This window comes from Grampus griseus (genome assembly GCF_964374135.1).
Source record: "Grampus griseus genome assembly, chromosome: 1".
Lineage (NCBI taxonomy): Eukaryota > Metazoa > Chordata > Mammalia > Artiodactyla > Delphinidae > Grampus > Grampus griseus.
Window position 1 is genome coordinate 9,583,265 of NC_139017.1, and position 25,302 is coordinate 9,608,566.

Below are 25,302 nucleotides of genomic sequence, written 5' to 3' on the forward strand. Positions count from 1 at the left end.
TGCCATATGGAAATACGGGTTTGACCATTGACATTTATCAAAATGTTTCAGATTGTTTCATAACATTGAAGTGCTAAAAATCACTTTCAAAATTAAACCTTAAAATTAGAATTTTTTAAGTTTTACAGCCCAAACTCCTAGCCTCATCTTTCTCACATATCCCGTGCATTCATTTGTAGTGTGTTGATAGAATATCCATTTAGTTAGGCTGAACATATGGCAGGGAAGAGACAAATACATATACTACAAAAGACTCAGAGAGAGAGAAAACTGATCTTGGTTTAGAATTAACATCTTTTTTCTCATTCAATTCTTCAAATATTCAAGTGCCTATCGTATGAAAAGCTTTATGTTTCCTTCTCCTTTTGCAATACTTTTTGCTCCTGGTTAATTACATCACAGTATATTTAGTTGTAGCCAGCAAACCTAGAATATCCTAGGCGTCTCTTTCTCTCTGACCTTCTCCATCTAGTCAGACTCTAAGTAAAACACATGACTCTTCTTTGGTGTCTCTCCTCCATTTTCATTTACTTTATCCTTAGTATTCATCGTGTCTCATTTGGACTATCAGCTAGTTTCCTAACTGGTTTCCGCATCCCCAGGCTGTTTCAAGAACTAGGTATACCCCCTCCCTCTCCTTAAAAATCCCTGTTGGTGTCTCCCTGACTCCATGAGAAAGTGCATCCTCTTTAACATGGCTTATAGACCTTAAACTATGGTCCCAAACTGATTCTAGTCTAATCTTTCTAGTCACATTCTTTGCCATTCCCTGCACTCACTATTCTTCCTCCTAGCCCTCACACTACTGTGCATCAATGAGGTTCCAAACCTTTAAATTTCAGATATTTTTTCATGGCCTGGAACAGTACCCCCAACTTCTTGATTAAAAAGTGTCAATAATCAACTTAGATTTTACCACCTCTGTGAAGTCATCTGTAATGGTTAATATTATGTGTTGACTCGGCTGGAATATGAGTGCCCAGATACCTGGCTAAACATTATTTCTAGATATGTCTGTGAGGATGTTTCTGGATGAGGCCAGCAGTTGAATTGGTGGACTTGGTAAAGCCAATGGTCATCCCCAGTGTGGGTGGACATCCTACAATCCATGCAGGGCCTGAATAGAACAAAAGATGGAAGAAGGGAGAATTCACCCCTGTTTCTTTCTGTCTGACTATGCCGAGAGATCAGTCTTCTCTTGGTCTTGGAATGAGACATATGCCGTCTGCTCCCCTGGTCCTCAGGCCTTTGGTCTGGGACTGAACTACACCATCGGCTTTCTGGGGTCTCTAGCTTGCAGGTGGTATATTGTGGGATTTCTCAGCCTCCATAGTTGTGTGACCCGATTCCTCATATAAATATCTATATTTATCATCTATATCTATCTCTATCTCCTATTGGTTCTTTTTGTCTGGAGAACCCTTTCTATTATATCATTCCTGATTTCTGTGAGGACTTAATTGTTAAAGGACCTGTGTTTCAGAGCAATTTATCCAATATAGTACATTCATTAAGTACTTAGATTCTGAAGTTAAATTACTTTGGCTTCCTTACCAGATCTAGCCCTTAACAGTTGTGATAACTTGTTAAACACAGCATTTTTACTTACTTATGTGTAAATTGGGGATCATGCTAACACCTAAGATTTTTATGTGGGAATAAATGAAATAATTCAGTAGAAGTTTGAAATAGTAGACTTTCACTACAACTGGTAGAGTGTAATTGTACTGGCTTTATTGCAATTTGTCTCTCCTGTTCTACTTTTGCCCACTAAATTTTGAATATCTTGATTTCTGAAACTGTATTCCTCTTCTTTCAATCTCCCTTGTTGAGCAAAGGCTCTGGAATATAGTAGGCATTCAAATATTTACTGAAAGTGTAATAAAATGAGTAAGATATGCACCATAATTGAGATATTGAAAAGTGCTATTGGATGTCACATGAAGGCCAGTGGGTCATGGAGATGTTCACAAGGAGGTAACATTTGATGGAGGAATTAAACAATACAGCCAAGGCAGGAAAATCCGAGCAAAGAGATCACCATAATCAATGACAAAGCTGGGAAAGAAGTAGTCCAATTATCATGACATGTAAAGTATAATTACAAAATAAATATGCATTATAAAGACCTTGAGTAGTAGATGTAAGTTCTTTTAATACATTGACGGATTTTGAGCAGGAAGTAGACGTGATTCTAAAGGTGTTTATGAATTAAAATTAAGTTGATAATTAACTTAAATTGGAAGACCTTGGAAGAAGTGATTCCAGGACGGCTTGAAGTGTTGAACTTGGAGGATTTGAAGAATTATTATAGTTAATATTTTATTCAGGAAGGCCAGGGACCTATTGATTCTGGACTGAGATAAGTTGAATTTTGGGCTTGTTATTTTTGAAATAGTAGGGTGAATGTCTTAGTTCAGGCTGCTATAACTAAAATACCATAGACTAGGTGGCTTAAGCAATAGACATTTATTTCTTACAGTTAAGGAGGCTGGAAGTCCAAGATAAGGGTGCCAGCATGGTGAGGTTCTTGGTGAGGGCCCTCTTCCTGGTTTACAGAGGGCTGCCTTCTTGCTGTATCCTCACACGAAGAGCTCTGATCTCTTCATCCCTTATAAGAGCGCTCATTCCATCACAGAGATGCGACCCTCATGACCTAATGACCTCCCAAAGGCCCAGCTCTTAATACCACCACCTTAGGGATCAGGGCTTCAACATATGACTTCGGTCTTTAGAAGTGACTATATTGGCAGTTAGAAACACAGGTCTGGAAGAAAGATGCGGGAATCAAACATTCAGAGGAAATAGCTGATACGGTGGGCATTGAGGAAATTGAGAAAGGAGAAGAATAAGGTTGAGGCTTAGGACATTGAGGATTTCTGAACTTGAGGGCCAAGAGAAAAAGGAATGAGAAGAAGTTTCAAAAAGAAGTGGTCAGGGGATAAGAAAATGAGAAAACTGTAGCATTGCAGAAGTGAAGGCAGGGCAGTTTCAGGAAATACGAGTTCAACTATGTGATGGATACTGATTCTGTTGAGAAATGGACATAGGGAACAAAGAGGCAAAATGGAAAGCTGAAAGGAGCTTATGGCCTAGAGTCACACAGACCCTGGGTTTATACTGTCTGGCTTTGCCTGTTCCTAGTTATGATTCCTTGGGCAATTTACTTCCCTAAGCCTCAGTTACTTAACTGATAGAATAGAGTCAGTACTAGTACCCACTACATAAGTTTGTTATTAGGATTAAATGAGATCACACATGCGAAGCTCTCAGCACCGTCCCTGGTGTATAGTAAGTGCTTATATTGTGCAGAGCAGCCCTGCCCATTAGACCGCTCTCTCGTGACATGTGTTCTGTTTCACACTGTCGTTTGCAATACTCACTAGACACATGTGACTGTTAAGCACTTAAAATGTGGCTAGTGTGACTGACAAACTGCATTTCTCCTTTAATTTTGGTTTGGGTTTTAATGGCCACTTGTGACTAGTCTGGTCTAGAGTGGGCTACCCAAGGCAGGCAGAATGCTATTTCTCTCTCGTGTAACATTCTGGGGATGAGGGATGGAGGCTGGTGAAGATGCTCTGGTCCATGTGGCCTTTCAGGCATTCAGGTTCCTTTGGCTAAAGTCTCATCTTCATTTGCATATCTGCCACTTCCTCAGATCCAGGTCTGTGTTCCTGCCCTTGGAAGGTGATTTCTTTTTAAGGAAATGGTGCAGAAGTGACACACATCACTTTTGCTCAATTTCCATTGGTGTGAAACTGGCCACATGGTCTCAGCTAGCTACAAGGAGGACTGTGTGCTCAAATAAAATCAACTACTTTTAGAAAGAGTAACAGAGAGATTCAGAAACAGTTAACAATCCACCATACAATGTGATAAGTATCAGTTGTTATTGTTGTTAGTCTGCCTACGAAGGATATACTTTATATCTTAGTAATGTGTGTGGTTGGCACATTTCCTCAGTTTAGAGCTCTTGATCACTCTCAGAGTAATCAGGGTCCATTTGTACCAGACCTGCTTGTCAAATCCCGCAGGTCTCCAAGAAAAGAAATTTGCAGATTACTTACAACGGTATAATTTTTGGCAGGATACATATATGGGGTAACACCCTTTATTTGCTTATCAACATTTATTTCTCCTCCACCTTAGTTAATGTCTCTCGCATTTCTTTGAGATAAATTTTTTCTCTATTATCAACATTCTACTCTTGTTTTGATCCCACATGAGTTCCTAGGGTATAACTCTTGCAACTATAGAACTGGGGGAGGAATTACCTCCCACTTGACTTTCAAGAGTGAGACTCCACTGCCTAAAATTCATACTCGGTGTGAACAGTGATTGATACAGAATTGGGCCTTTGGAGTAAACATGCAGCATATGCAGGGATCTTAGGGTCTTGGGAATTTTGCTTTTGGGGTCACGGAGGATGAGAGGCTTGGACTGCTACTTCTCAGAGTGGGGCTCACAGAAGGTTGCACTGACTGGCAAAACAAAGGATGTCGGCACTGTGTTCTTGATTTCTAAAGCCATACTGGATGCCTGGGAACCAGAATTTTCAGTTCATGAGCCCAAAGTTCCTTTTCAAAAATTCCACTTGAGTTGAGCTTTCTTGATGGTTGAAATAGAAATTTCCTAATAATGCACAAAGAAATGGTTAGAGGAATATTTTTGTCAGCAATGATCATTCCCAGACTCCAGTTTTTTCAAATATGGAAAAAGATTAGCTTTCATAATTGACTGAAGAGTTACATTAGCCATTGGTTTCTAGTCGGAAAAACAAAAAACCACTCTAGGAATTTTAAACAGTGGAAACAATTCAAATAATTGGTTGTAAATCAGTGAAAGGGTTGAAGGCAAATAAGAAGGGGAATGTGAGGTTATAATGTTATTAAAATATGCAGAAAGCTTCTACTTTCTGGACTGGAGGAATAAAAGGGAAAACAGCCCTGCCCAGAGGCCTCAGTCACTGCTGGTTGCAAGAAGCCCAGAGACTGCGCTTCCTCTGATGTGGTACGAACTTGTTCTGCCACTGTTGTCACTAGAATCCGAGCCCACAAGCCTGTTGCTGGAGCTGCATGGTAGGCACCATCACAGCCACTGCCTGACATGGTTAGAACTGTGCTCCTAAGAAAGAGCCCAGGGGATTTTCTTGTTTTGGGTTTTTTTCCCCACCATTCTTGTTACAATGCTAGAGGCACTGCCAGAAGCAGAAAACAAAAAGGCAACGCCTTTCCCCTTTATTCTAGCCTCCCATTTCCTGCCGGGATCACGCACTGGCAGAATCAGAAGGGAATCCATCTTGCAGGGAAATTCAGAAAAATGTATCTCGCCAGCTCCCAGCCCCTTCTGATACAGAGGAGGGTGTAAAAGATCATAAATGGAGCTAAAACCCATATATAAAGGACCAGAACATCACTGAACATTTCTAGGTTGAGCATGAAAAGAACAGCCTGACTTCTCTTCCCATGTCTTACTTCTGGATCTCAAAAACAGCGGACTTAGTTTAATTATGTTATTGCCCTTTATTCCTAAGGAATTATACTGAAGGAGTCTATCTAACAATCTCCACATTGGGAGGCATTCTTTCTTTTAATTAATAAATATGTCTGTCAATCTTGAAAATTCTTTAACTGCTGGAAAAATGCTCTCAGACCACAGGAATCTATAGATTCCACTTAGACAGGTATTGACATGTACATTTTTTTCTCACGATCAATGGGTCCTAGCTCCATCTACTGTGATTATAATAAGATTTATTTAAACTCCTTAAAGCTCAGCTCAAAAATCATAATCACTAAATTTGGGAAACAAAATTCAAAATATTCAACAGAGAAGGGACAATTTTCTCTAAATTTGTACACGGTAGGCATTTTTTGTTTGTTTTTGTTTTTTTGACTCTTCTAACAGCACACACAGCACTTCTCCCCTTTCACCTTTCATCCACATGCAGTGAATTTGAGATGTACCAGTCTGTAACCATCTCTGAAATTCACCATGCCTGATAGAGCCAGTTGTACTTCAGCTTAGAACACATTTCCTTGTATAAACTATTAATCTCCAATATCAAGTATGATTTGTTTGGAGAAAGTCTTTAACAGAAGATTAAAAAAAATATTTCTGCACCCATGGCAACTATTCAAAAACCCAGTTTAGTTGCCCTATTTGTTGTTTGGGTTACATACCAGGTACAGAAATACTGTCATAAAGGATCTGTCATTGCTAAAAAGAAAAATACACCTGAGAAAGTGCTGAGATGTAGTTGGATTAGAATGTATTGTGCAAAGATGCTGTTTGGTATAATGTTTCTGGGCTTACCTTTGAGAATGCTATTTTGACAGAGAAATTAAGTCATTATTTACCACAGAATGATCCAAGAAAATGAACTCTGTATCCCTCTGAAAATGCAAGTTGATGTAGGAAAGTTTGATGGAATCAATGAATCACTTTTCTGATATATTTTTGCCACCTCGGCATAGATCATTAACCTAATGGATTATGTTTTGTAGTAGTTGCTTTTTTTTTTTTTTTTGCTGTATGTACTAAAATAATATTTGGAACCTTCCCTTTTTTTTTTTTTTTTTTTTTTTTTTTTGCGGTACACAGGCCTCTCCCTGTTGTGGCCTCTTCCATTGTGGGGCACAGGCTCCGGACACGCAGGCTCAGCAGCCACGGCTCACGGGCCCAGCGGCTCCGCAGCATGTGGGATCTTCCTGGACTAGGGCACGAACCCGTGTCCCCTGCATTGCAGGCGGACTCTCAACCACTGCGCCACCAGGGAAGCCCCGGAACCTTCCCATTTTATGGTCACTTAACCTCCACTGTGTAAAACGCTTAAGTGAATTTAAACATTTGTATTAAAACCCATACCATCTGTCTCAGACACTAAGCAGCTAGAAACTTCCGGTGGTTTTCCAATATAAGTAGCAACCATTGTTGGTTGGCATGGGCATCTTGAAGCCTCCTTTGCCTTAGATCCAAGGGTATTTTTTTTTTTGGAGACATCGGGAAGTACTGAAAATGTTTGTTCTCAAGGTTCCATCTAGTTTTTCTCATTCATTCTCCATCTTTCAGTCCTAGTTACTTAGAAAAAAAGTTACGATAAAGGGATTTATAGCTACATGTTAAAGACTTCTTGAGCTATTTTCAAAAAAAATCATTCATAATTTTAAAAAGATTATAATAAAATGATAATGTTTATTTACAAATAAATGAATCTTAATATTAGCATTTTAAGAAATACACAAATTATTTTGGAGAAAACAGGTAACTCATTCATTAATTCAAGAAACATTTATTGAACACGTATTTCTTGCCAGATATGTTCTCAGTTTGGGGTTATCTTTATAAGGTAAGTGAAAGAAGGTCCTTCACTTCTCAGAGTTCACAGACTAGTGAAGAAAAACTGTAGGTAAATAACTGTAATATACAGTGATAAATTCTACGATAGAGGAAACAATAGAGAACAGAAAATAATACTCCTATTCCAAAACACAGACCTTGTTAGCCTAAATCAGGATGGAAACTTGTGCTGAGCTGTAGAAGAGAAGGAAAGTCAGAAATTGTGAATAATATGAGGGAGTGATAGTGGCAGAGAACGTCAATGTGGGTGTGATCTGAGAACAGAGGTAACCAGAATCATATTTCATATGCAAACAGTGATACTACCGGGCTGCCTCCAAGCCCTATTACAAAAATATGGTTGCTGATAGAGAGCCCTCCCCAGGATTGAGGGTGCAAAAGCAAAACAGAAGGAAGAGCCTAAGTGATGTTACAGAGAGCCACCCAGACCTCTGCCAGTACAACAGGTGTATAGAAGGTACTGCTCCCAAATCCATCTCAGCACCAAGATTCTTTTTAAGAGTCTACCCTGAAGAAGAATCGAGCAGGAGAAGAAGTAGGATGGTTATGGGGGTAGAGAGTACTCCAGACCCCTAAAATCAAATCGTGCAGATGACTGTGTATGTAAGACCGACCCATCCCAAGGGACTTAGCAGATCAAGTTGGCGGGAGGTTTTCACAAGGAAGCTCCACTTGCCTTTCCTTAATTCACAAGCTCTTTGCTTTGTGTTCTCTGTCTGCACTCTGACAAATAAATGCACGCTTACTGACACAGCTCTCGAAGAGCAAAGAAGCAGGTCAGAGTCGGCCCAGAATACTGCAAATAGCAGCACTGAAATCATTATCCAGCTTGATGAAGCCAGTTCTGCCAGGAGAGTGCTTCAGTCAGACTTCCCAGTGGGTGCTGAAGTTCAGGTGAAGTCAAGTACGTCCTCCAGAAACCTGGTGTTTTAGGAACTCTTAACTAGCAAACAGTCTCTGTGATTTGGCCAGAATATTGATTGTCTGCTTGACACAAAGAGGTTGTTAATTTCTCACTGATGGTGGGTTTTTAATAGAGAAGAAAAGGAACATTGAGCCAAGGAAAGTGAAGCATAAAGATTTTCAATCACTTCTTCGTTTGTTTTAGTACCACCATTTCAAAGAAAATGAATCCATCAGTTTAGTAAAGATGTGGATTTTTAACTTATCAGTTATACAAGACTATATGATGTTTTCTGGGGGTGTCATGCACTTTTGTAACTGCATACCTTTTTATACCGTTCTCTAAGCCTCTTGCCTTTTACCTAACTTTTGGAAACTTATTCTTCAATACTCAACTGAAGTGGCCCCTCATCCATTTTTTTTTTAATTTATTTATTTTTGGCTGCGTTGGGTCTTCATTGCTGTGTGCAGGCTTTCTCCAGCTGCAGTGAGCGGGGGCTACTCTTTCTTGCGGTGCACGGGCTTCTCACTGCGGTGGCTTGGGCTCTGGGTGTGCGGGCTTCAGTAGTTGTGGGGCGTGGGCTCAGTAGTTGTGGCGCACGGGCTCAGTAGTTGTGGCACACAGGCTTGGTTGCTCCGCTGCATGTGGGATCTTCCCAGACCAGGGCTTGAACCCATGTCCCCTGCATTGGTAGGCGAATTCTTAGCCACTGTGCCACCAGGGAAATCCGCCCCTCATCCATTTGGCGGTCCTGAAGACCACTTCTCCAGGAAGAATTAAATGCACCATAACATACTGCTAGTGAATTTGTCACGCCACTTATTTCTGTTCTTCCTATTATTATAATGAGATCTTTGCATGTCTTTTCCCAATCTAGATTAAACAACTTTAACGGTAGCTTACATTTATCAACGTTTCACCAGATGCCTTATTTCATGTCATTCTTAAAGTACTTCATAAGGTAAATGCTGTTATTAGCCCTTTTTACAGGTAAAGAAACTGAGACACAGAAGGTACTTTTTCAAGATCAGTCTAGCAAGCTGCTGAGTAGGTTTCTAAGCCCAAGAAGTCTGACTACAGAAACTCTCCTAACCACTAAGCTTTAAATGACAGATTTTATATAAAAGAAAACTTTATCTCTACATAAGGATTCAAAAACAAAAGGCCACATTTTGAGGTGTAAAGCAGTAAAGGGGACAATCCAGTTATGGTGCAATATAATTATGCGTTTCCTCCTATGTTATCAAAATGCAGCAGCTTGGTTAACTCACCATCTGTATGACACTTAAACACAGAACATGCTTTATGGTAATTTCTCTCCTTGACTTGCATTTTGTCACTTTCTTTGAAATTAGGTCACAAACATACTTTTAAAACAGCCTTGAAGCAAGAGGTAGAACTTTCAGAAAATTAATTTCTTGATCAAAATATTTCCTGGGAACTTACATTAAATTCTAGGCATCTTCTTTTAAGAAAGATCCCACTGTCTGCCTTCTAAGACTTCAAATCTGAGATTTTTCTTCTCATTATCTCCGTGTTGATGAGAAGGAAGTCAATCTTCAGTTATTTTTAATTGCATCACTTTATGTTTTTTTAATGTATGCATTGTGCAGTATAGGTTTTTACCAGATTTAGGTGTGTTGTTTCTCAGGAACTAATTTATGGTATTTCATTCATTTTTAATTTGTGCTCCTGGAAGATATAAAGCTCAAAAATGATAGATATTTTATAAGACATTTAAGGTGAATATGCATGTCAGTACTAAAAATTAGGTGAGATTAAAGACTCAGAAATCTATTTACTTCTACAGCAGAAGCATCTGCTTTCATTTGAAAGAGGAAAACATTTCTCTGTAAGTAGGAGGTACTTGCCAAATAATGACGTCACCCTTGTTTATTGCCGAATGTTCTACTTCCTGCTTTGGTCTTATCTTGACATTGGTCAGTGTTTTTTCCCAAATTGTCATCTTCACAGCTGTGTTTAGCGATTATCTTTAAGAAATACACATGCAGAAATGAATTATATTTATACAAAAGTCGTTTCTCTTTTCAAAGTTTGCTACTGTAGTTAGGATTGTTGTAATACAAACAACAGTGAGCAAAATCTTCAGGCTTCCACTTCAGATTAGGGTAATTAAAGGAAAAAAATATGTATCTCTTACATAATATAAATATGTATGTAATTGACATAATATAACTATGTATTATTTTTGTAAAGAATTATAGAAGTTCTCTAACTTTTAATAATTCTATTATTAATATTCCCTGCAAGAAAAAATGGAAAACTGCTGATGGTGTGAGTGTTTTCAGAATATTCTGAGCCAAGGTTTTTCTTAATTCAGTAGAAAACACTTTTATGCTCAAGGGTCTAATTTAGTTATTTTAATGTTTACTGTTATTGATGTTACAGATCAGTTCCTTTTCAGAAGAGATGAATATAGAAAAGATGTTTAATGATACAACATACAAATAACTAGGGGTTATTATTTAGACGTAGGATGAGGAAAGTATTGATTGAAATGAAAACAAAGAAGGACCTGACATCAAACAGGAATATATTGGGTATGTGAGGTTTTAATTCCAGAATTCTGACAGTGGGTTAAAATCTGTATATTTAAATTTAATGTTGAACAAAACAGACAGTAAGGAAGTGCTTTTATAGGAAGAAATGAATGAGTATGATGTTTTGTCAGTAGTATTGCTTATAGGAAAGAAATAAGTGACAATTTAGAAGGAAGCAGATGACTAACGTGTTACTGAATATTGCAACAAGCGATTCAGGATGTGAAATGATAATTGCAGAGTTTGTATTTCAAGTCAAATTTCTACATTATCTGTGGTGTGTTAAGTATAGAATCTGTTTTATGTCTTCAGAACAATTAAAAATATCTGTGACACCAGCGAAGTGCTCTTCTGTTTCCCAAGTTCAAAACTTTCATCGTGTATTGCTAATCACTCTTTTCTCTTATTCCTCATGGTGAATATTATATTTTTATTTTGATATAAAATGTATCCTGTTTCATGTTAAACTTTGTTTTCTCTTGACTGTGTTCTTCAATTTTTCTTCTACCACACAAATTGACTAGCAATGTCCTGTGACATACAATCACTCCATGAACTTTTATCTAAATGGCAATTTTGAATCACTGCAGCTTACATTCAGTTTTTTAGAACTCCTGCACAAGAAAAGGTCATACTTTCTTTCCAGAATGAGCTATTTTTCCTCAAGTCCACTGGTCTCACAGGTGTTGATCACGTGAAACTTGAATCCATCCCACATGGATTCCCTTTGTTTTCTTAATGTTCATTCAATTCACATTTTTCTGAATGCAGTTGGTTCAACATGTCAGACTTAATCTAATGCTCTATTTCTTAGAGTAATGGATCATTAACAGACAGATAAACACACACACAAACACAGACACACACACACTACCACATACAAATCCCCTTTTATGCAGGCAATCTGCAAGCTGTATCCTTAAGACATTTCTTTCTTTTTTTAAATTTTTATTGGAGTATAGTTGATTTATAATGTTGTGTTAGTTTCAGGTGTACAGAGAAGTGAATCAGTTATACATATCTATCTATCTATATATATATATATCTCCAATCTTTTATTATTTACATTCTTTTCCCATATAGGCCATTACAGAGTACTGAGTAGAGTTCCCTGTGCTATATATCTATTTTATATATATATATATTTATATATATATATTTTATATATATATATATATTATATATCTATTTTATATAAAGTAGCAGTCTTCTAATTTATCCCTCCCCCCTGTTATCCCCTGGTAACTGTAAGTTTGTTTTCTACATCTGTGACTCTACTTCTGTTTTGGAAATAACTTCATTTGTACCCTTTCTTTTAGATTCCACATATAAGTGATATCGTATGTTATTTGTCTTTCTTTGACTTAGTTCACTCAGTACGACAATTTCTAGGTCTGTCTATGTTGCTACAAATGGCATTATTTTGTTCTTTTTGTGGCTGAGTAATATTCCATTGTATATATGTACCATATCTTCTTTATCCATTCCTTTGTTGATGGACATTTAGGTTCCTTCCATGTCCTGGCTATTGTAAATAGTGCTGCAGTGAACACTGGGGTGCATATGTCTTTTCGAATTATGTTTTTCTCCGAGTATATGTCTGTTCAGGAATGGAATTGCTGCGTCATATGGTAGTTCTATTTTTAGTTTTTTAAGGAACCTCCATACTATTCACCATAGTGACTGCACCAATTTCCATTCCCACCAACAGTGTAGGAAGATTCCCTTTTTTTCCCACACCCTCTCCACTTAAGACATTTCTTCCTGTCTTTGTTTATGGAATGATTAGTAAATGTTATAGGTGTTAACATCTATCTATACACTTTACAACAACATAATAAGATTGCAAAATCATAGCTCATGATATTTTTCATATTTGTTACATTTTTACTGCAAATGTGTGTCATCCTGAATACCAAGGGTATGTATCTTCTGTTAGAATGGGTGACCCAAAGCTTTGAGAGATGGACAGAATAAGAAGATATAAGTGGGAAAAGGAGGAATTAAATAAAATCTCAGATTAGACATAGCAAAGTATTAGTTTTAAATATGAAAAAAACAACTTTACAATGCACAGATGAGTTTAAAATGCTTGTGAAAGTACATACTAAATCCTGGAAGCAATTTAGAATCCATGTGTGCAAATTATTCTGATAAGACTTGAATCAAACTGATTTGCCCATAACAACTGCAACACAGTCATGTATTATAACAACATATTTTTATTTCTCTTAGATGATTTATATAGATAATTAAAACTAGTCTCAGAATGTTAATTCCAATAAAGGGCATTTCTTATTGTTTCTTATAGGGTACAGTTTGCAGATAGTCAACATTTGAAGCGTACAACTATCTTCTCTTCTTCGTCCTCTCTGTTTACTTGCTTATTCACTTTATCCTTATACCTGACACCCATTGTACACTCCCCACTCAACATAGGCAACCATGTCCGTGTGCTTAATACTGCATTTATTATTATTATTGTGTCTATTATGTTGTGTTCTTTTTCAAATGACTACTTGGTCCACAGACATTGAATATGCATAAATAGGACTATATGGCATAATTTAGTTATCTTTTTAAAAGTAATCAGGAGGGCTTCCCTGGTGGCGCAGTGGTTGAGAGTCCGCCTGCTGATGCAGGGGACGCGGGTTCGTGCCCCGGTCCAGGAAGATCCCACATGCCGCGGAGCGGCTGGGCCCGTGAGCCATGGCCGCTGAGCCTGCGCGTCCGGAGCCTGTGCTCCGCAACGGGAGAGGCCACAACAGTGAGAGGCCCGCGTACCACAAAAAAAAAAAAAAAAAGTAATCAGGAAAATTCCCTGGCGGTCTAGTGGTTAGGGCATGGGTTTGATCCCTGGTCGGGGAACTAAGATCCCACATGCCGCGCAGCATGGCCAAAAAAAAAAAAATTCAGTTAAAAAAAATTATAAAAACAAATTTAAGAAAGTAAAAGTAATTAATACATTTCTAAGATTATTCGTGTTCGTAGGTTTCTCTCTAATGTGTTGCTTCCAGCTGCCTCACAGTACCCCATGGGGCACATCCACCACGTTTACACATTTATTGTCCCATCTCTGTGAAAGAGCCTTCAAAGAATATCTGTTTACATTGTCCTCTAAACTATTAATATCTTGTGAAAATTTCCCCGGATGCGTGATCAGGAGCAGATTGTGTATATTTTATTTAACTAAGTAACTGAAGACTGCTCTCCAGCATGCTCTCAGCAGTGTGCCTTTCCCCAGCAAAGACTGAGGGCTTGTCCATGCCCAGCACTTGGCATTACACAGCTTTCCAGTGGAACTAAAGTGATGAGTTATTAGTGCTTTTATGTGCATTTCTCTGGTAACTATGATTTCAAGCACCTCATCTTCTATTTGTCAGCTTGTTTGGTTTTCTCTGCTGGAAAGGGTCTGACATGTCCTTTGTTTATTTTTGCTTCAGGATTGCAAAGGGTTTTTTTGTTGTTTTTGGTTGATTATCAAATTTATTGGTAATTTTTTGCTTCTTGGGTTATGCTTTGAAAGTATTATTTAAGAAGCTCTTTTTTTTTTCTCGGTCATAGTAATTTTCCAACATTTCTTTTGCTGAACATTTATTTGACATTGAGGTCTTTAGTCTGCCTAGATTTCCCATTTTTGTATGGTCTTAGGTAGGGATCCAGTTTTATATGCGTCCATATAGTCAGTCTATTTTCCCACACCAAACAATCCTTCCTTTTCTTGTTGATTTGTGGAGTACCCTATTGACAGGGTGTCTGTGTATATATCTGTCTGTGAGCTCTCCATATTGGTCTATTGGTCTATTTGTCTTTCTTTGCACCAATGGCTTTTGAATCAGTCAGAGCAGGCTATATTATGCTGGGGTAATAAACAACTTGAAAACATCGGTCACTTAGAACTACAAAAGTTTCTTACCCATGCTACAGATCCATGGCAGGTCTTCAAGGTGCTCCAATCATTAGCTTCTCAGGAATACTGGCTTTTGGAGCAGCCTGTAACTTAGGCATTGCTATTCATGAGCCAGAAGAAAAGACAGATTAGAGGTTTTTATGTTGATAATTAAATAAATGCTCCAGTCCAGAAGTGACATACCTAACTTTGGCTTGTAATTTATCATCCAAAACAGGGGTCCAGGAAGTAACATTCAGAACTATTCAGAAATATTATATCTTGGTCATAATTTCTGAGTATCAAATTCTCTTATTTACACATTCTTAATATACATCTTCTTTATTCTCTCCCTTCCAAACAGAGGGCTACTTAGTCCAGTTTTTTAAAATTACTTATTCGTGTTACTTCATATCTCCAAATATCTCCAGATTGCTTTCCAGTTTGCCTTTCCTGACCACCTCTGTCTCCAGTTCATCACTTACGTTATTACTGATGTAATTGTTCTGAATTCAATACTGATATTTTCAATAACCAGCTCAAAGTCTGTGACTTTCTCTCACTGCCATTTGGCATGGCATTCGAGGCCTTTCTTCTACTTGCTTTTTTCTTTCTTAAATTATCCTCCAGCCACACTGTAAGTTTTGTGTGTACGCAAAGCACTTTATACCTCTCTGTCTATGTTCAGTAGCTTTTTATCCTTCTGTGCCCTTCTCTCATTTGCCACCTCTTAAATTTTAGGATTCCCTTCATATTCTAATACCTCAGTCTTATTTTTATCAAAGCAATCATGGTGCCTTTTGCCCTTATTAGCTTATAGATCCACACAAGTCTAATATAAGTGTCTTGAAGAAGCATGTTACATGGGATCTGTCTTTAGATTACTCTGTCTAACATGTGCTTAGCATTCACTGATTTTTTTTTGAAGTCATGAATGCATAAAAGAATAAGCAAATAAAATATACTAGTGATCATCAATTATGAATTTCTACAAGGTTCAGTTCTGGGATTTAACAAGAGTTAGTTTGATTCTTGAGCACCTCTGAAATTTTAGGACATGTTGAGAGGTTTATCCACCTAGATTAGGCTGCCATGATTGATAAGTTACCCTGACTGTGCAGAAGAAAGGCTTTAGCAAAGAGTTGCTGGAAAGGTTCTATGGCTATTACAGCAATGGTTAAGTAGAATTCCTATGTTAGGTAACAAGTATCAGCCATTCTTCCTGTACATCACTTGGAATTTGACATCTAGACAATTCAGAAATTTTACCTCTAGTATAAATGTTTAAATAAAAACAGTATGATTACATATATATGTACAAACATGCTGACATTATATATCACATGATGTAGTTAGAAAATAAACATCCCTAAGATAAGTTTCCAGTGAGTTTAGTTAGATGACCCTAAGGGCAGGTGTTCTAGCCGTGCTACAGATATTTTGCATCTAGGAAAATGCATTATAAACAAACTGTCAAATATAGCTTCTTCCAAAGGATACACAATCCCAAGGAGCCATTGATTTGCACATTGCTTAGCAACATAATCATAACATTTCTAAAATTTAGAAACTGAGGATGCAAAAGATATAACCCTGTGGTTGGTTTCATGCCCTGTTGTGAGGTGTGGAGACATTTTTTCTGTTATATGCAATGAGCAACTTAAAAAATACAGTCCAAGTAACTTATTTTTATGTAGTTTTTCTGAGGAGCATATTTTTTAAAATAGTTTTGAGAGTTTCCTGCATTCTATATCTCTTATTAGATTTGCTATGACCCCATGGTGAGAGGAATGACTAAAATCTGGGGGGAAATAATTAGAATTTAAAGTGTCTTTGACATATTTGAGAAATGGTGAGTAGTAATGCTTTGTGTTACCTTCATTCTCCAATATATTGCTTGATCTGACTGCTAAAAACAGAATACAGAAAATTCATTTGAATTTCAGCAAGAGTAATTTGGATCAAGAATAAAAAAACTCTTTCTGGTTCAAAGAGAAGTTAGACATGAAAGTGGATTACTGATGAAAGCTGTATTTTCCTATTCACTGAAAATCATTAAATATGGACAAACCATGATTTGAACCAAAAAGTTAAGGTATAGATATTGGAGTAAAATTGATGGTCAAACTCTAAATGACTGTTTCCTCTTTTGCCTGCTTTATATATCAATATTTTCTTTTATTAACTTTAGACAAATAAATGAATGCATAGTGTATCTATATGCCATAATTATTTTAATAAAATCATAGAGTTGTTGTTTATTGTAAATTAGAAGTTTTTGGTGAAGTGGTTTAGGTGAAATTTCCAGACAACCTACATGACAGTGACAAACCAAGCAATCAGTCTTCTCTCTTGGGCATTTTAAATGTAAAGCACAGAGTTCTTTTAGGGAAAGAAGTTGACATATACACAGGCAATCAGCCGTCTCTTACTGATGACACTCTATAGTAGAGAATTTGGCCTTGTCCAAAGAGAGGTCTACACTTTGCCCTTTGGCTTCTAAGAGGTGACCTATGTCATATATGAGCCATGTGCCTTTGTTTGGGTGAGGACTGACCACATCCAGTAAACACAGAGTAGGGGCTGGCCACGCCAGAAAGACCAACACGTGATTTTGGATAGGAGCTTTGGGTCATGCAGTATCAGTGGACCCAGAGACTGAGTTCAGTTATGTGGGCAATCAGTCCATTAATCAATCATGTCTACATGATCAATCTCCAATAAAAACTCTGGATATCAAGACTCAGGTGAACATTGTTGGTTTGCAGCACTCGGGGCATATTGCCACGAGTCTGGGAGGGTAATGCTGCCTGAGGACAACAGAAGCTTCAGATTTGGAATGCTCTCAGATTCTGCACCATGCGTCTCTCCCTGTGGCTGATTCCTATTTGTATCCTTTCCCTGTCATAAACCATAGTCGTGCATATAATGCCTTTGAGTGAGTTCTGCAAATCCTTCTAGTGAATTATTGAACATGAGCATGGTTTGGGGAAACCCCCAAACCTGTCAGAAATGAGAGCAGTCTTAGTACTGTGCCTTCAAACTTTGCATTTTGGCCAGCTCTGGGTAGACTTGTAAAGAATTATTTCAATCTAAATTTCAAGAAAACAGAGCTTTCTAGAGAAAGGTAGAATATAGACTTGAAGGAGAAAATGATTGCCCTTTAACCTCTTTATAATCATACAAACACAAAGGCCTAGCAGCTTCCATACAATTGTGGAATAATGTCATTTTGGTCCTTTTTCTACTTTAAGTGAAACTAAGTAACATTCCTAATCACTGCTAGTATTGTTCATTAAGTTAGGGTGCAGGGAAAAATAATATGAAAGTAAGTTGCTACAGTTTCCTCTTCTATAGGTGGTTATGAAATCAAAGTAATCCATTTACTTAGTAAATGGATTAAAACACCACCCACAAAAGTGGACTCTAATATTTTCACAATTAAAAAGGCCCATCAAACATTGTGTGTCATTTTAAATGGTAAAATGGTATACTGTACAAAGTACTAACCACTCTGCTAATTGCTCTACATAGACTACGAGTTTATCATTAAACGAACCCTGTGAGGTAGAATGCTAATTTTATTCCCCTTTAGAGGTGAGAAAATTGAGAAAAGCAAAAGTTAAGTTACTTGTTTATTGACCCAACATGCCATATTGAAAACTTATAAGCAACTAAAAACATTTTTAGATGGTGTTTGAAGGCAATAAAACATCTTTTTAAAAATTTTTATTTTACTTTTTTATTTTTTTGCGGTACGCGGGCCTCACACTGTTGTGGTCTCTCCCGTTGTGAAGCGCAGGCTCAGCGGCCATGGCTCACGGGCCCAGCCGCTCCACGGCAAGTGGGATCTTCCCGGACTGGGGCACGAACCCCTGTCCCCTGAATTGGCAGGCGGACTCTCAACCACTGTGCCACCAGGGAAGCCCTAAATTGTTATTTTATATTGGAGTATAGTTGATTAACAATGTAGTGTTAGTTTCAGGTGTACAGTAAAGTGATTGAGTTATACATATACAAGTATCTATTCTTTTTCAAATTCTTTTCCCATTTAGGTTATTACAGATTATTGAGCAGAGTTCCCTGTGTTATACAGTAGGTCCTTGTTGGTTATCCATTTAAAATATACTAGTGTGTACATGTCAATCCCAAACTCCCAATCTATCCCTGCTCCCTATCCTTCCCCCTGGTAACCATAAATTCCTTCTCTAAGTCTCTGAGTCTATTTCTGTTTTGTAAATAGGATCATTTGTATCATTTTTTTTTAGATTCCACAGATAAGTGATATCACATGATATTTGTCTTTCTCTGTCTGACTTACTTCACTTAGTATGATCATCTCCATGTCCATCCATGTAGCTGCAAATGGCATTATTTCATTCTTTTTAGTAGCTGAGTAATAATTCCATTGTATATATGTACCACATCTTCTTTATCCATTCATCTGTCGGTGGACATTTAGGTTGCCTCTTTAATCCTTCAAATGTAATCATACAATTAAAAATGAGCATTGGACAATTTCCTAACTAGAAATAAGAAATAAGGGGCTAGAATAAGGATATAGTTATGTCACACCAGAGTGTCTTTTTTTTTGGCCACACCACACAGCTTGCAGAATCTCAGTTCCCCTACCAGTAATCGAACCTGCGCCACAGCAGTGAAAGCCCAGAATCCTAACCACTGGGCCAACAGGAAACTCCCCACACCAGAGTGTCTTTGCCTGAAGACCAAGACTCACCAGTGAGAATCACACAGAATCAAAAAGAAAGAGAAATTAAAAATGCTCAAGAACTAACTCTTTTCTTAGTCATTTATATTTAAAAATGAATTTTTAAAATAAATTTACCTTTCAGATCTGTTTCTCCTTAAAAATGTCATTGCATATTTTATATATGTTTTAATATATTTTTATGTCTCCTTTATGTGTTCTGCGTGGAACTTTATTCCATCATTTGAAGAAACCGGAACACATGAGAAATAAAATGAATAAAAATAGTATAAAGAAAGTAATGAGGTTAACACAATAAATCATGCTTTTGAGGTCTTGTCAGATGTTGTCTATAAATGCCTCTGAGGGTGCTCCCCAAACACCATGATACAGTAAGGTTAGGACGCTACATACCAACTTCATTTGTAAACCTGACAGAGAAAATTTAAAAAGATATAACTAGAAAAAAAAAAGTCATGACTCAAAAAATGTAATAGCAGAGAGATTTTCAGAACTTAAGATAATCATGGGTATTCCACAGTACAAAGTTGTGGCAGGAAAGGGCTGCATCCCCCTCCCTTGTGTCTAAATCTTAACCTATGAATTGTTCTTAAAGTGAAGTTTGTTGGCTCTGGATCAACGTAAAGATAAAGGTCCAGCTTCTGCTACTTCTTCCTTCCTCTTCCACTGGCTTGATACAGACAAGCTTGATAATTTTGGAAGTCATGTGTTGAGACTAGCAGAACCATAAGGTAGAGGGATTCTAATACCTGAATCAACACTTGGATGAGAACTGATCAGGCTTATTTGTTTAATAATTAATGTGAACAAAAAATAAACTTTTATCGTGTTCAAACAATTATATATTATAAGGTAGGGTAAGCCTAATTAATACACCTTTTGAAGACAACATCCATCAACGTGCAGTCCATGGAACATTATTTCCATATAACATAGCATTGTTTATTCATTCATTTGATCATTCATTTACTTATTTGTTAAATTTGTATTATTAGGTGTCTCATTACTTTCCAGGGGTTTGAGGCAACAATAGAAAATTAAAAAAGTAAATATGATTATTTCAGATAGATTTAAATGTATTGAAAGAGTATGTCAAGAATATATAAAGCAGTATTTTTTTTAAATTATAAATAGTATTAGGGGATACATTATAATTATTGATCTCATAAAACCTCTGTGAGAATTGTAATTAAAACTGGAGATTGAAGAAAGATACATGCACCCTTATGTTCACAGCAGCACTATTTACAGTAGCCAAAACATGGAAACAACCTAAATGTCCATCGATAGATGAATGGATAAAGAAGATATGATACATATATATAATGGAATACTACTCAGCCATAAAGAAGGATGAAATAATGCCATTTGCAGCAACATGGATGCAACTAGAGATTCTCATACTAACGGAAGTCAGAAAGAGAAACACAAATACCATATGATATCACTTATATGTGGAATCTAAAATATGACACAAATGAACCTATCTACAAAACAGAAACAGACTCACAGACATAGAAAATGGACTTGTGGTTGCCAAGGGGGAGGGAAGGACGGGGAGTTTGGGATTAGCAAATGTAAACTATTACATATAGAATGGATAAACAACAAGGTCCTACTGTATAGCACAGGGAAGTATATTCAATATCCTGTGATAAACCATAATGGAAAAGAAGATTTAAAAAAAGAATGTCTATATGTGTATAACTGAGTCACTTCGCTGTACAGCAGAGATTGGCACTACATTATAAATCAACTATACTTCAATAAAAAGTAAATAAAATTTAAAAAAACTGGAGATTGAAAAAGAGTCAGGCAAGTAGATACCTAGGCAAGAGTTCTCCAGGAAAAGGAACTAATATGTGAGGCAGCCCTATGGGAGTTTCTTTAATAGCAAGGAGTTACTCAATTCTGGCTAAAATTGAAATGCAGATAAAAAAATATGATTTCAAATTTTTCATGCAGTTCATATTTTTTTCCACAAAGGAAGTTTAAAGAAGTAATATTTTTGAATAATGTTAGATAAAAAATATTTTGCTATAAAACAATCCCTTAGCTTTACTTCAATTTTATATGGTAAACATAAGTTTAAAAATTCGTAGTTTGTATAACAATTGCAAATTTAATTGAACCCATTCAAGTAATGCACATTTTCTTATATTTTTCTGTATTAATTTTGACTTTTCTGTACTTGTGTAATGTGCTTCTCTTATTTTTACATAGCTAAATTCATTCTAAAATAAGATAAAATAAAAATTTAGAGACTCAGTTTTACCTGGTGTGAAGGTTAATTTTATGTCAACTCGGCTAGGCTATGGTGCACAGTTGTTTGGTCAAACACCAGTCTAGGTGTTGCTGTGAAGACATTTGTTAAATGTGATTGACATCTAAATCATAGACTTTGAGTAAAGCAGATTACCTTCCATGAAGTGGGAGGGCTTCACACCATCTATGGAAAACTTTAAGAGAAAAGACTGAGGTCCCCTGAAGGGGAAGGAATTCTGCCTCCATGTTGTCTTGGACTTGAGACTACAACACAGACTGCTGCAGGAATTTCCAGTCTGCTGGCCTTCCCTGTGGGTTTTGGACATGCCAGCCCCACAATCACATGAGCCAGTTTCTTAAAATTAATATTTTCTCTCCCTCTCTCTCTCTCCCCCAATATGCTATTGGTTCAGTTTCTCTGAAGAAATCCGACTACTACTAATACATTTGACTATAAAGTATCTGCCTCATCGTGAAATTTGACTTTTGTTAGATCAACCCAAGATCAAATACATCTCAGGGCAGAAAATTCTTTACTAATGCATTAAGAATTCTGAAACACAAAGCGCCAAAACAGGTTCTATGGTGGTTATAGGAATTAATGAATCATTGCATAGTAACTGTGAAAAAAAAAGATTCAAAGAATATGAGATTGAAAAGCACTGCTTAAAAAAATACACAAGCATCTATTTAATGCCTTCTAGTCTAGCAAATATTTATAAGGATGATTTACTCTTTCAAATGAAGAGTTTCTACATATTGCAATTATAATATTAAGATTATTATTTTAAAGTTTATTTTTATTTCTATACATATTTTTCCCATTAAATAACCCACTAGATTGTGTTATGAATCCTGAGAACAAAAGATATGTCAAGGATTTATCACATAAACCTGAGAACTTTGCACTTATTTTTTTCACAGCTACTCAGAATGATCATCTGTGGGTTGAAGCTGCTGCATATATGAAATGAATGAATGCTCTTTGAGGAATGCAAAGCAGAATTCTTTGTTCTAGTGGTGTAGGAATTGTGCTGACAGTGAAATATTTATAAGGTAATTTTAAGTTAGATGTACTTGATAAATGCTTTGTGATGATAAAATTCACTTGATTATAAAGAAATATTTTTATTGAAACATAGTTCTTTTACAATGTTGTATTAATTACTGCTGTCCAGCAAAATGATCCAGTTATACACACACACATATATATATATTTTATATATTTTTTATATTGTTTTCCATTATGGTTTATCATAGGATATTGAATATAGTTCTCTGTGCTATACAGTAGGACTTTGTTGTTTATCCATTCTACATATAAAAGTTTACATCTGCTAAGCCCAACTTCCCACTCCATCCCTCTTTCAACCCCGTCCCCCTTGGCAACCACCAGTCTGTTCTCTGTGGCTGTGATTCTGTTTCTGTTTCATAGATAGGTTCATTTGTGTCATATTTTAGATGCCACATATAAGTGATATCATATGGTATTTGTCTTTCTCTTCCTGACTTATTTCACTGACTATTATAATCTCTAGTTGCATAAAGAAATATTTTAGACTTTGAAAAAGATGATAGCATGTTGAAGAGACATCATAAGTTCTTTAACAGCTGATGAGTTAGATGGGCCTCTGTGAGGCTCCTGGGCTCATGGGTGTGTTCCAAGAGTGAGCTTCCTGAGAAAGTAAGGTGAAAGTACTGCTCAGACAAATGTATGGACACCAAGACGGGGAAAGAGGAGGTAGGATGAATTGGGAGATTGTGATTGACATATATACACTACTATGTATAAAATAGATAACTAGTGAGAACCTACTGTATAGCGCAGGGAACTCTACTCAGTGCTCTGTGGTAACCTAGATGGGAAGGAAATCCAGAAAAGAGGGGATATATGTATATGTATGGCTGATTCACTTTGCTGTACAGCAGAAACTAGTATAAATTGTAAAGCAACTATATTCCAATTAAAAAAAAAAAAGAAAGTACCTCTCAGTACGATGATCTGCCTCTGAAATAATATAGCACCATCACCCCCACACTCTATTGCTTGAAGTTGTCTCAGGTGTCTTCCCAGATTCAAGACATGAGGGTGAAGAATAAATCCCAGTACTTGATGTGAGGCATGTCTGAATCAAGAGTCACCTTGTGAGATCATGTAGAATGGGAGTGATCATTGTGGTCATCTTTAGAAAATATAATCTGTTGCAGGGATATAGTAGAGACATTAAAACTTCCATAGTTGTGGGAAGAATTCAGATAGTGAAGTTCTGAACATGAGAACTAGATGATCAGAGTTGCCATGGACTTAGTCAATCTGAGAAGCCCAGTGTTGGTGTTGCCGATCTGGGACAGTCTACGGGAAGCTATGGTGACTGCTGTTACACTACCCGGCATTTAGTGATGGGGCCGTGCTGCTCTTATTCTGCAGGGCTGGCAGTCCACAGCCAGCACTGTATACAGAGCAGAGGGAGAGAGGACCAGCTGGGACGTGGGGAGCAGCCCTGCGGCTGTTTGTCATGTCGTGTCATGAATCTAACCATGATAACCTTCAAGCAGTCATGGCATCTGCCTTCCTTCCATCTCTAAAATATTGTACCATTTACTTTTGTAAGTTATGAGAAATATAGTTCCCTCTTAACAAATTTGCCACTATGCAAAGCACCCCACTGAACCTAATGTGATCCGCTGAGAAGAAGGTAACATAGGTGGAGTGTGCACATTTCAACAGGCCCCTGAACAAACTTTCTTCTCAAGCTGCTCTAGTTGAGCACAGTTTTGTTTTTTTTTTTTTTTTTGATTTTGACGCATTGTCTTATTTTATTCAAATAGCAGTCTGCTCACACATGGTCCAAGAACACCCAAATAACAAAGCAAAGATTGGTCTTCAAACGTTGTAGCCAATGATGCCACGCTTGTCTATCTCGCCAACATAAAACCACATCCACACCTCAGTGGCCACCAAACCATTCAGTAAAGCTTCCTTAACTGTAAGCTGTTTGAAGCTACCAGTTTGAGCACTATTGATAATTTTTTTCAAGATCTGAATAGCTGTAGGGATCTCAGCAGGGGTTGGAGGAACCAGCTCAACCTTGGCATAGTGCCAAAATGTGGCCAATCGAGGCTTCGAGTGAGTCACAGCAGTACTGACCAGCGCCAGGGCCTTCTCCGCGAGGTTACGGGCAAACTGGGCCATGGTTCTAGGACGGAAAGCCCATCGTGCCGACTGGCCGGCTGAATGACACCTCTCCTTTCTTACTGTTGATAGATATGCCCACAAGCAATTTTGCAATATTTTTAAAAAATAATCTAAGAGACTTCCCTGGTGGCGCAGTGGTTAAGAATCCGCCTGCCAATGCAGGGGACACGGGTTCGAACCCTGGTTGGGGAAGATCCCACATGCCGCGGAGCAACTAAGCCCATGCACCAAAACTACTGAGCCCACGTGCCACAACTATGGAAGCCCACGCACCTAGAGCCTGTGCTCCGCAGCAAGAGAAGCCACCTCAATGAGTAGCCCATGCACCTCAATGAAGAGTAGCCCCAGCTTGCCCCAGTTGAGTAGCCCCAACTAGAGAAAGCCCTCATGCAGCAA

At 37.5% G+C, this 25,302-nt stretch overlaps 1 protein-coding gene across 1 annotated transcript; it reads right to left on the reverse strand.

Annotated features, from left to right (window-relative positions):
- Positions 1 to 24,594: 24,594 nt before the first annotated feature.
- LOC309833990 (ATP synthase subunit g, mitochondrial-like) lies at positions 24,595 to 24,947 on the reverse strand (the record flags this gene model as incomplete). Its single annotated transcript, XM_082672584.1, has 1 exon — positions 24,595 to 24,947. Exon 1 carries the CDS (start codon positions 24,901 to 24,903, stop codon positions 24,595 to 24,597), a length of 309 nt encoding a protein of 102 aa, XP_082528710.1. The 5' UTR covers positions 24,904 to 24,947.
- Positions 24,948 to 25,302: the final 355 nt, after the last annotated feature.